General features: G+C 52.3%; 1 protein-coding gene across 1 annotated transcript; it reads right to left on the bottom strand.

The window, feature by feature from the left end:
* Positions 1–2,871: 2,871 nt before the first annotated feature.
* ODR4 (odr-4 GPCR localization factor homolog) lies at positions 2,872–12,871 on the bottom strand. Its single transcript, XM_078883490.1, is given in 5 exon segments — positions 2,872–4,852; positions 5,732–5,897; positions 8,726–9,124; positions 9,126–10,064; positions 12,785–12,871. Coding segments are annotated over 4 exon segments (1,623 nt in total). The 5' UTR covers positions 10,059–10,064; positions 12,785–12,871; the 3' UTR covers positions 2,872–4,727.
* Positions 12,872–12,891: the final 20 nt, after the last annotated feature.

The following is a 12,891-nucleotide window of genomic DNA, read 5'->3' as shown; positions in this document are numbered from 1 at the left end:
ATTTGTTGAAGGAGGATATGCTGCAAATGTGCAGGGAGATGCTGGAGGGCGACCTGGTGCAAGAAGACATGAGTGAGGGGCTCAGCCAATAAATTGCAACTTGAGTCACTACGTATGAGATCTTCACTCAAAACTGCTCTAGAGGAGTTGTACACCCCTAGCTGCCAGTGCTATTCAGTGGCCTAAAATAAAATGTTTCGCTCCGGATGATCGCTGCAAAGTATGACCTGTGTTTTTATTTAGTGTGCTGATCGTAAAGGTGCATTGAAAAATTATAATACTCCGATTAATGCTCCAGCTGTTGTGGAGTGACTCATGCAGCCAGCTATGGCTGCAGGGTTTTGGTAGTACATGTTGTTTGTTGTTTATTGTGAAAATTCAGTCACAGTTCCTATGATCACTGTTTCATTGCTTTATTTTGGTGATTTCGAAAAGTTTACTGGTTTGGCCATGTTTGTTTGGTGTAGTACGGAGTAAGACTGATGGCCTTAATCTAAGTTGTCTTGTGGTTGTTGTTTGACTTGCATCCCACTGGGATTTTTGCACACAGCGTTGGTGTACGGTGTTTTTTCTGCAATATTTTGCTGTCTTTTCTTGGATTTTCTGTTTGCACTTAGTCACATATTCACTTTAAGATGTTTTCTTGTTCATGTTTTTGTTTATTGTTTATTGCGGTTGCACCCGATTCAAGAGCCGAATGGCTCACAGGGCTATACCTAATAAATGAACTTGAACTTGATCACACTGATGTATAAGGAGAAGGGGGACCGGAGAGATTTGGGAAACTGGAGGCCAATTACGCTTCTGAACTCAGACTATAAGATCATGGCAAAGCTAGTCGCGACACGCTTGGGGAGGGTGGTGGGAGAGGTGGTCGAGCCCGACAAACACGCGCGGTGCCGGGACGAAAGATCTCGGACTCACTGGTGCTATTGTGGGAGGCGATCGAGGTGGAGGGAGAGAGAGGGTGCCCCCTGGGGCTCCTAAGTCTGGACCTGAAAAAGGCATTCGATCGGCTCTCACATGAGTACGTCTTTGCAGTGCTAGACAAAATGGGAGGGAGACCCTGATGGAATGGGTGAGATGCATATACCAAGGACTCAGGACCAGGGTGATGGTGAACAGAGAACTCTCAGAGACGATCTTAGTGGAGTCGGGGGTAAGGCAAGGTTGCCCGATGTCCCCGGTGTTGTTCGTAATGGGCATGGAACCTCTCGCACAGGCGATACGGAATAGCCAGGGGATCAGGGGAGTGACAGTCCCAGGGAACAAGGAACAGGGGAAGGTAGTGCTGTACATGGACGACGTGGTCATCCTCTGCAGGGAAGTGGCATCGGTATGGGGGGCCGGGGAAGAGATGATACGATTCGGATAGGCCTCTGGTTCGAAGGTAAACGCCAAGAAAAGTGTGCTGATGGTCTTTGGAGACTCGAGACTGTTCGAGGGGTGGCCACCAGAGCTGGAGATGAGGACAGAGGAGGTCAGGATATTAGGAATAGACTTCTGTCGAGAGAAGTCAGCAGAGAGGAACTGGGGAAGGAAGATAGGACAGGTGAGGGAGCAGCTGCGAAGGTGGGCAGGTAGGAAGCTGTCGATGGAAGGATCATGGTAGTGAGGACGGAGGTGATGCCGACCCTTAATTATCTAGCATATGTATACCCACCAGGCAAGGGGGAGATAAGAGCCTGATGTCAGCATTATTTAGGTTAATCTGGGGGGGTGGGTGGATAGGGTAAAGAGGGTAGCGATGTGCAAACGTGTAGAGAACGGGGGGAGGGGGGCCACAGATGTGGCGTGGGTCCTGCTCTCAACCTTTGTGTGCAACTCGCTGAGGCTGTTCTACTCAGAAGCACCCCGTGGGAAGGCAGCCTGCTACTTGAGGTACCGTCTGGAGTGGTTAATGAGGGGGCTCGGGATGTCCCAGCTGGCGAGGGGCACGCCTCTGGCCTGGCCACAGGGATGGCTGCATACAGTGGTGGGGGATTACATAAAGGAGTATGGCTTGCACCAGGAAAGGGGCCCATGGACCCCCAAGAAAGTGATGGCAGAAGTGAATAAAGGGGAGGCCTGCGAGGAGGTGGCAGGGGTAAAGAGAGCAGTACACCGGCAAGTATGGAAGAACACCGCATCAAAGGCGCTCACAAAGGAGCAAAGAGACTTGTCATGGTTGGCGGTGCGGGATAGGCTATGGACAAGGAGCTTCGTGTTCGCCCGCCAATTAGCAAACTCCCCCAAATGCTCGAGAGGTTGCGGCAAGGATGAGGATGTGGTACACGCAATGGTGAGCTGCCCCTTTGCGCGGGAGGTATCGAGGAGGAACCGCCCACTGCTGAACCGGTACTACCCGGCGCTGGTGACTGAGCAGGACATTATGTGGGGTGCCTTGAGGGGGGTGGGGGAGGGAGACAGAGACCGGGCTTGGGCCGTAATAGGTGTGACGAAAGGAGGCTTTGTGTGGGGTGTGCGCAGAAAGGAGCTGGACGGGTCCCCTGTGCTGCCTGTGGGGGTATGTCAATGGGCGAGGAGGTTGCTGGAAAGGGTGATGGAAGTGGACCGGGCAAGGTTGGGACACAGGGCCGCGGGTGTAAAGTGGAGGTGGACCCTACCCGGGGCGGGGTAGGGAGGGCCCGTGGGTATGGGGAAGGGACGGTGAGGGATGGCCGTGTGTATTTAACTGGCCTACTGAGGTGTGCTTTATTTGGGTTTGTTATTTCCTCTGAGAAGTTAATAAAAACTTTTAAATCGCAATTACCAGCGAAACGTCGTACTTAAAAAAAAAATTGTAAACGTTGTGGTTTCACGCTTCAACACACTGGTAGGCTAAAGCAGTGAACTATTTGTCTTTTGTCAACGTGACACTTTTTTGCTGATTGGCCGTGTCGGGTGGTGGAGGGTTACGACACATTTATAAATAACGCGATCTAACCCAAAAATGTTGATTATGGGTGTGTCAGAAGCTGCCCTTGCTGCTGTAAAGCCCCTAGCAACTCGCTGACGATGCCGTGCTGACAGCTCACACAGAACAAGGTCATCAACCACCTTGCCAATCCCTGCAACAACTTTGGCCTGACAATCAGTCTGAAAAAGACCAATGTCATGGGCCAGGATGTCAGACACCCCTTCCATAAACATTGGCAGCTACACCCTTCAAGCCATTCAGGACTTCACCTAATTGGGTTCCACCATCACCTGCAATTTGTCCCTCGTCACAGAGATTGACAAGTGCATTGGGAAGGCATCCACAGCTATGTTCAGGTTGACCAAAAGAGTGTGGGAGAACAAATCACTAACGCTCAACACCAAAGTACAGGTGTATCGGGCCTGCGTCCTTAGCACCCTCCTCTATGGGTTTGAGTCCTGGGCAACATACGCCCATCAAGAAGATCGACTAAACACATTCCACCTCCACTGTCTCAGGCGCATCCTCGGTATCAGATGGCAAGATCGCATTCCCAACACCTCAGTCCTCAACTTGGCCAACATTCCTAGCATGTACTCTCTACTCAGTCATAGGCGCCTGATATGGCTTGGACGCGTGCGCCGCATGCAGGATGGCAGAATACCCAAGGCTGTCTTGTATGGCGAGCTGGCATCAGGCATACGAGCCACTAGTCGCCCAGGCCTGCGCTTCAAAGATGTCTGCCAACAGGACATGAAGAGCTGCGACATCAACCCAGGTGACTGGGAGCAAACTGCCGGCGACCGACTCAGATGGCAGCAGGCTGTGAAAACAGGCCTCAGGAGAGAAAAGGAGAAAAGACACACTGCTTAGCAGACCAAGAGGGAGCGACATAAAGATAAAGCAACACATACCTCTGGAGCTGCCACCGCATTCACTTGCAATTGCTGTGGCAAGGATCGCCACTCAAGGATTGGCCTACTAAGTTATTCTAGGCGCTGCAAAACCTACAGCTAACCTCGTAAGGTGCTAAATAATTGTTTCGAGACACACAGGCCTATTGACTATACTACTTTCCACTGCACTTCTATACATTACACTACCATACACTACACATTTGTCTCTATGGAAGTCCGTCATTAAGCGATTCAACGTTAACAGGGGTGGTTATTAAGAGGGGTTCTACTGTAATTGTATAGAATTAAATAAATAATGCTGCTATTAAGATTACACTTTTATAATTACATTAATACATTATTTTATCATTATTTTAACCACTGGTATATACAACACCGACGTGGGATGCTGCGGACGGTGGGAGTGGGCCTGTCGCTTTTTCTCAGCCAGCTGGAACCTCCATCAGCCAGGGTCTCTGGGGATGTTTGGACCGTGTACCCAAAGCAGCCATTGCAGCTGCGTGAGCCACAGTCCTGAACCTCACCCATTTATCCTCGGCATCAGGAGGAGAAAAATCGACGTCACGCATTTTAGAGTATTTGGCTGCTGCTATAAATGTCCACGTGATGATGATGACGATGCTATCGGCCACTTGGTTGAGCTGCTATCATTCGTGATGGCCCAGGTCGCTGCTGAAAAAGGGCTGCACAGCTGCTCAGCAGGGCCTTACTCCTGGTAACAACAAAAAGTTTATATCCGCGCTCTGCCGATCTCATCGCTCACCCACGCTCGCGTCACTCAGCCCACTCTGTCTCTCTCTCGCTTCTGCATTATTATTTATTCATTATCATCGGCCCCTTCATTATTTCACGCAAATTACCGCCACCACCACCGCCGCCACTGCCGTGTATTCATTCTTCCTCTTCGTCACTCAGTCGGCCACCGTCGCGTAGAGCAGCAGCAGCACCACTGTCACCACAGCCACCACGGCCACTCCGGCGCCCACCACCAGCCAGGCCGGTGAGCGGCACAGCCTCCCGGCAGTGCCAACTTCACCTGGAATGAGCAGTCCCCACAATATTTCACTCAAGAGCATCACAGTGGCTAGGAGATGTTAACTACCTTGCCCGATATACAGGAGGTTGTGGGTTCGATCCCGACCCTGACTATGCCTTCTGCTGTATATTTGGAGTTTGCATGTCTCTCTATCATCATCACGATGGCTAGGAGATGTGAACTTCCTCGCCTGGCATAAAGGAGGTCGTGGGTTCGATCCTGACCCTATCTTTCCCTTCTGTATATTTGGAGTTGGCGTTTCTCTCTCTCCCCGTGGTCGCGTGGATTTTTCTCCGGGTCCATATTTAGAAACACACGTTTAGAGTATGTGGCTGCTGCTAGAAATGTCCACAGATGACGGTGATATCAGTCACCTGTTTGAGCTGCTATCATTTGTGATGGCCAGGTCACTTCTGAAAAATAGCTACGGAGCTGGTTTTCCAGTGGGCCTTACACCTGGTCAAATAAAACATTTTTTAAAATGTATATTACCTCGGTTAGGCTGGCCTTGTAGTCTAATGGTCGTGCATTACACCAATAATCCCCACTCCTCGCACTAATTTACATGCACAAAGTGCACGTCACATCAAATGAACCATGGTTACCTCACTGCTGATCTCATCAAGAAGAATAAACAATCATCACGTCAACTCCGCTCATCATCCTCGCAGCAGCAGCATCAGATTTGGCTTAGCTATTGAACAAAGACTACACTATACACAACTATACACAGCACTTTACACGACATTATACACTACACTATACACTACGTTATACACTACACTACACACACAACACTATACACTACACTACACACACGCTATACACTACAGCACTATACTAAAGTTCAACTTATACACACATGCACACATCACAAACCTCGCACACCACCCCTCCCATCCTCCTCCTCCTCCTCTTCCTTCCTCCTTCTCCTCCTCATCGCCTCCGGTCCACACGCTCCTCCACTCCCATCATCACCATCAGCGCCATCGGCGGTGACGATGGGTCCCGTGGTCTCCTCCTCCTCCACCACCATGGCCACCACCTCGGAATGAGAATTGGAATGTTGATTAATCTCCCGGAGGAGCAATCTGATAAGCAAGAAAGCTCTATTGTTCTCACAGATGTAAAAAAAAGTTACGAGACTAACACATACAGAGAATACACAACACACGACACAACGCATACAATGATAGGAGTGCCAAAGTGTGGGAAAGGTAAGCACCTCAATGCAAAATAAATACTTAAAAATAGATCAAGTATATACAGTACAGAGACTCCTCTACTTCCGAACGAGTTGGGTTCCAGAGGTCTGTGTTGGTAAGTCGATTTGTTCGCAAGTCCCAACTTTACTTCTGTCAATTCTAAACGTGTTGTTACGGCGTGTACACTAAACACGGGGAATGGCTTTAAAAGTTGTATAATCTGCTGTAGATATAGATGCCACCGGTTCATGACCTGCAGATGGAGATGCCACTAGTTCAATCTTGATTTGAAGCTTTCGTGACTGCAGGAATCCATACTCTTTGGTTCTTTCGGTAAAGTCACGTAGGTAGAAAAAATAATAGATCATGACGTTTCGATCGCCACACAAGCAATCGTCTTCAGGTGTAGATGATACCACTGGTTCTTCACGCTCTGCAGATATAGATGCCAATGGTTCATGTTCTGCAGATGTAGATGCCACTGGTTCTTCATGTTATGTGGATGTAGATGCCACTGGTTCTTTATATTCTGTAGATATCGATGCCACTGGTTCTTCAAGTTTTGTAGATATAGAGGCCACTGGTTCTTCACGTTCTCTAGATGCCACTGGTTCGTCATGTTCTGTAGATGCCACTGGTTATTCATGTTCTATAGATGTAGATGCCACTGGCTCTTCACGTTCTGCAGATGTAGATGCCACTGGTTCTTCACATTCTGTAGATGTAGATGCCACTGGTTCTTCATGTTCTGTAGATGTAGATGCCACTGGTTCTACACGTTCTGTAGATATAGATGCCACTGGTTCTTCATGTTCTGCAGATGTAGATGCCACTGGTTCTTCACGTTCTGCAGATGTAGATGCCACTGTTTCTTCACTTTTGCAGATTTAGATGCCACCACTGCCTTCTGTTACACAGGGCGGTTGAACTTAAGACTCTCAGTCTGAACAGGCAAATGGACCACACGGGACCAGGTGTGATCGTATCTCTGACAGTTCATAAGTCGAATGTTCATAAGTAGAGGAGTCCCCGCATTCAAATCTCAAATTGCATTCGTGCACCAATTCCCAAGCTTGGGCAAGGCAGCAAAGGCTACAGTCCCAGACCCTCAATAAAATTGCACATTATTATTAATAATAAAATAAAATTCACAGTGCGGCATTCCATCCTAGGATCTCAATGCACCAATGCATGAAAAGCAGGAAACAAAAACAGAACCAGGGGGCAACTGACCAAACTAGAGAGGGAAGGCCACTTTAAAAAGAGATGGGATTTCAAATCAAAGACTTAAATATACCCACTGACTCCGATTGCCCTGATTTAAAGCAGGAAAGGGCATTCCATAGCATGCGGGTGCCACGCTAGCAAACCAATCGCCCATAGAGTGCAGCCCTAGAGACCCTTAAAAATGCTGAGCAGTTGGGAGATTGGAAGATCTTAAGGACCTTGAGGGAATATGTAAATGTAATTAGTTCCTGCAAGTAATTGTGGGGTGGTTAGGATCAAAGTCACAAATCACATTTTGAAATAGATGGCTGCGTCCAGCACTCGCTCAACATGTTAAGGAATAACTCCGTGGCGTCTCTATCCAACGTGATGCAATTAATTTATTTATTTTTAATTTATTTTCTTTCACCAGGTAAGAAGGCCCACTGAGCCACTCACCCACCCACTCACCTACCCACTCACTCCCCGACAACATCTCCGATTAGCACAGTTGGCTACGTACGGTACAAGAGAAGTTCAACGCGCACGCATACGTACGTACAGGAACGACCTGGCTATTGAAAATGATAGCTCAACGAAGTGGCTTATCGCTTGGAGATTTACAGCGGCATTCACAACTATAAGACATTTTTTATTTTACCAGGTTAAGGCCCCACTGAGCTATTTAGCTCATTTTCGACCTGGCCATCACAAATAATAGCGGCTAAACCAAGTGGCTTATCATCATCAAGTGGATATTTATAGGAGCAGCCACATACTCTAAAGTCCAGGGGTGGGGAACCTTTTTTTTGCCAAGGGCCATTGGGACATTTATAACATCATTCGTGGGCCATACAAAATGATCAACTTAAAGATTAGCCTGTTATATTTGGTCAAACATTTAATTAACTCACCCCTAATGTGATGGATGGAACTGCAACATGATTTTGCGGGCCTTATACGGCCAGCGGGCCGGACGTTCCCCACCCCTGCTCTAAACGCATGTTTATGCAGACTTAGCGACCCATAGAAATCCACACAGCCACATAAAAATCCATATTCAGAGACCCATACTCATAGAGACCCATTCAGACCCACAGAGACCAATAATCATAGAGAGCCGCAGAGACCCATACAGACTCAGAGACCCATACAGACTCAGAGACCCATACAGACCCACAGAGACCCATACAGACCCACAGATACCTATACAGACCCACACTAACCCACAGAGAACCAGACTGGTAGAGACCCACAGAGACTCATCCTCATTGATACCCATACTAAAACTAAAATATTTTTATGTTACCAGGTGTGAGGCCCCACTACTGAGCTGCTGCATAGCTCTTTATCAGAGGCCATTACAAATGATAGCAGCTCAAACAAGTGCCTAATAGCATCATCATCATCATCATCGCGTGGACATTTATAGTGGCAGAAAACACACAACAACAGTCCCCACCTCCTCGGCCTCCTCCACCTCCTCCGCCCCGGCGAGTCCCAGGCCCAGGACCTCGCCGACCCTTGCGGCGCAGTCGGCCGCCGTCTCGTCGGGGAAGGCAAAGTGACAGAGGCGGGCACCCCACAGGCCCGGCACGGGGACGAAGACTCGGCGAGGCAGGACCTTGGCCGTGGCCGCGGCCTCGCGCCCCACCCCCACGAGCTCCTCCTCTTCCAGCAGCAGCTCGCAGCGCGTCCACAGCGAGGCCACGGCGTCCGCCTTGAGCGCCCTCAGCGCCGGCCCCGCCAGCAGCGGCCTCTGCTGGGGGTTGACGAGCGCCCGGCAGCTCGCCGAGCCGACGATCTGCAGCAGGCCGTGGGGGCACGGTCCCCCAGCACCAGGGGCGGCGGCCCCGGTGGCGTCCCGGGGGGGGCGGTAGCAGCATCCGCACGGCGATGGGCGGGGACGGGCGCTGCTGCTGCTGTTGCTTTAGACGCCGCCGGCCACCGCCGCCGCCGCCGTCCGCAAGGCCGATGGCCTCATCGTCGCGCAGGAACCTCCCGTCCACGAGGCACACGGCGCGCCGCAGCTGCCCCGCCAGCTGGCGCGTCGCGGCGCGCAGGGCCCCGGCGGCCGACGCTCCGCCACCGCGACCGCCGGGCGGGGAGAGCGGCGCGCGCAGCTCGAGGTGCAGGGTGCAGCGCAGCTCAACGAGGAGCGGCGTCGCGCCCTGCTGCTGCTGCTGGTGCTGCGGCGGCTTCGGCCGGAGCTTCCACTCGGCGCGCGACACTGCCGCCTGGGCGTCGCGAACGTCGTAGGAGCTGCACCAGCGGCGGCCGCCGGGGCCAACGGCGAGCAGCGCAGCTCGGTGCTTCCCGTCTGCCTCGTCGTCATCGTCGTCGTCGTTGTCGTCTCCTCCTCCTCTTCCCTGTGGAGGCCTCCCCCGGGCCAGGGCACGCTCCACCACAAACAGGAGCCGCCGCAGCTTGGCCTGCCGCTTCTCGGTATCGCCGCCGTCGCCGTCGCCGCCAGGGAAGGCGAGGAAAACGCCGAGGATAGCAATGCCCCCCGGGAGCATTCGGCGGACGAGGCGGGCGTGCTCCGCCGCCCACGCCTCCCCCGCACGCTCCCCGTCCTCCTCCTCCTCCTCTTCGTCATCATCGCGGGCCGGGGTGGGCACGGCCAGCAGCACCACGTCGCGGTTCGACGGCGATGAGGCAAAGGAGGTGGATGAGTTGCCGGCCAGGCCCAGCAGGAGGCCGGTGCGGCCCTCGGCCGGAGCCGTGGCGGCGGCCGAGCTCAGAGCTCGCTCGGCCGCCTCCTCGGCCACGAAGAGCCGGGCCGTCTGGGCCATCGGGGCCTAAGGGAGGTGGGAGGGGGGGGGGGTACCGTGTGAGTCTAGCCGGTTTAGCTCCGTCCCCTCTCATCCCGCGGTCATGAATACTCACGAGGGGGGACAGATCGGCTAGGTCGACAACAATTCAGAGACGATGAGGAGTAGATTTACTCCACGTCGTGTTCTGTCCTCCAGAGAAGTTGGGGTGACTCCACAACAGCTGAACACCAGTGGGGCAGTTTGTGAAATGGAAAAACTTTACTGCAAAGCGTTTCTCTGTAGGGCAAGTGGTGTGTCTGCAATAGCGACCAGAAACACATCGCCCTCCCACGTCCACAACACCGCAGCTGAATTCCGTAATACAGAGTCCGCCCAAATCCCAATTATGATAACAGCCACTTATTGTAGCCGGTCCGCCCAGTCCCCTCTCCTCACTCAGTCATGAATCCTTGTGAGGGGGGATAGTCAGGTCCAGCTAAGGAGACAACAATAATAATAAAGTTTGGAGTCGATGATGAGTAGATTTACTCCACGTCGTGTTCCGTCCTCCGGAGAAGTTAGGGTGCGCTCCAGGGGGGTGGGGGGGGTGTGAAATGGAACAACTTTATTGCAAAGTGTTCCTCTGTAGGGCAAGTGGCGTGTCTGCAATAGCGACCAGAAACACATCGCCCTCCCACGTCACAAAACCGCAGTTCAATCTCTCAGTGCAACCTCTCTACCTTCCATTTAATTACCAGAAGACCACGTGAAGCATATTAAACTAAGCTACAGCAGAGGTATAGGGAATCCAACAGGATCTACATCTCTTTATTGACCTGGTCAAGGCCTACGATACCATCAATAGCCCTGGGCTCTGGGTTGTTCTTTATGCTTTTGGAGTCCAATCATTAAGGACCTTTATGATGGTGAGCGGGCCCGGGTAAAACTACGTGACTGGGAGTCAGAGCTATTCGCTGTACACCTTGAGGTGCGACAGGGATGTCCTCCGGCTCCCACATTATTTAACATATATTTCGACCACGTAGTTCGTGAAGCCTTCAGTAGCTGTACCGGAGGAATTTCCATCTGGTACAGATACAATGGGAGGCTGATCGATGACCGGGTGCGGTCAAGGGATGGCTCCCTATTGGTCAACCACGTTATGTATGCCGACGACCTGGTAATTGCGGCTCACTCAGAGGAGGAGTTGCTGCTGAACCTGGAGCGTGCCACTAAGAGGTAGGGCCTTACCATCAGCCCCACCAAAACTAAGCACCTGCCTGGGTATTTTGTACCATCGGACGCTCCATCCCTACTTCTCCCAATCAGTGATGGGGCAGTTGTGGAAAGAGTGGAGAGTTTCCCATACCTGGGCAATGTGCTCATGACCGGCTCCAGTTTAACAGCAGAGCTCTCACTCCGAATCAGTTGAGCCGCAATATCTTTTCGTCGGTTGCGTAATGCTGTGTGGAAGCTGCCTGGGGTCTGTCGCTCCGCACGAAGCTTCAGGTCTTCTCGGCCACAGTCATTCCCTCCCTTCTCTATGCTTGCGAAACGTGGACCCCCCTAATGGAGAATCTTCGCCGGTTAGAAACATTTAGGCTGGCCTGCCTACGATCCATCCTGGGTTTAACCAGGCTGCATTGTGTGAGGAGCTCACAAATCCTTGAAAGATCTGGGCACAGTCCCATCGGTGAGCTCCTCCGGCAGGCAAGGCTGCGTTGGCTGGGTCATGTAGCCCGCATGCCCAGCCACCGCATGCCGAAACAGCTTTTGTTCGGCCGGATCGAGGGGGCTAAACGGGTGCGGCACGGGTTAGAGAAGAGATGGAGTCATGTGGTACAGGAGGACGTGGATCTGAGTGGACTTGCCGATGACTGGTACCAGCGGTGTCAAGATCGGCCTCTGTGGAGGAGGCTCGTGAAGGACGCTACTGGGCAGTTAGAGGCAGTCGCCCTCCAGCAACAACGGAGGGCGGAGGAGCGACGCTCACAACAACGAGCGGAGCGCCGGGTGCCTAAAGCACAGCAAGTTGGTACAGTAGGGGGCACAGGTGGTGCATCAGCCAGTCATCTCGGTCATCTCGGTCAGTCGACCCGTGGCACCTGCTGGGTCTGCCCCGTGACCTCCTGCCAGCGGGCGAATGGCGGTTGTTGGTTGTTGTGTGTCACACTGTGTGTGTGTCACTGTGTGTGTGTCACACTGTGTGTCACACTGTGTCACACTGTGTGCCACTGTGTGTGTGTGTCACTGTGTGAGTGTCACTGTGTGTCACTCTGTGTGTGTGTCACACTGCGCGTGTGTGTGTCACACTGCGCGTGTGCGTGTCACACTGCGCGTGTGCGTGTGTCACACTGCGCGTGTATCACTCTGTGCGTGTGCCACACTGTGCGTGTGCCACACTGTGTCACACTGTGTGTCACTGTGTGTGTGTGTCACACTGTGCCACACTGTGTGTCACTGTGTGTGTGTGTCACACTGTGTGTGTCACTCTGTGTGTGTCACACTGTGTGTCACTGTGTGTGTGCCATACTGTGTGTGTCACTGTGTGTGTGTCACTGTGTGTGTGTCACACTGTGTGTGTGCCACTGTGTGTGTGCCACACTGTGTGTGTCACACTGTGTGTGTGCCACTCTGTGTGCCACACTGTGTGTCACACTGTGTGTCACTCTGTGTGTGTGTCACTCTGTGTGTGTGTCACTCTGTGTGTGTGTCACTCTGTGTGTGTGTCACTCTGTGTGTGTGTCACTCTGTGTGTGTGTCACCTGCGGGGTGCCGCTGTCTCAGCTCCCGGTCCAGCAGCTGTTGCCGCGCTGAGAGCGGAGCAAGCCACACGTGGAGGAATCGATTCCACCCCGAACACTTATCAATC

This window comes from Lampetra fluviatilis, chromosome 71 (assembly GCF_964198595.1).
Source record: "Lampetra fluviatilis chromosome 71, kcLamFluv1.1, whole genome shotgun sequence".
In the NCBI taxonomy this organism is placed as follows: Eukaryota; Metazoa; Chordata; class Hyperoartia; order Petromyzontiformes; family Petromyzontidae; genus Lampetra; species Lampetra fluviatilis.
The sequence above is the reverse complement of the archived record's forward strand: the minus strand, read 5'-3'. Positions and strand labels throughout refer to the sequence as shown.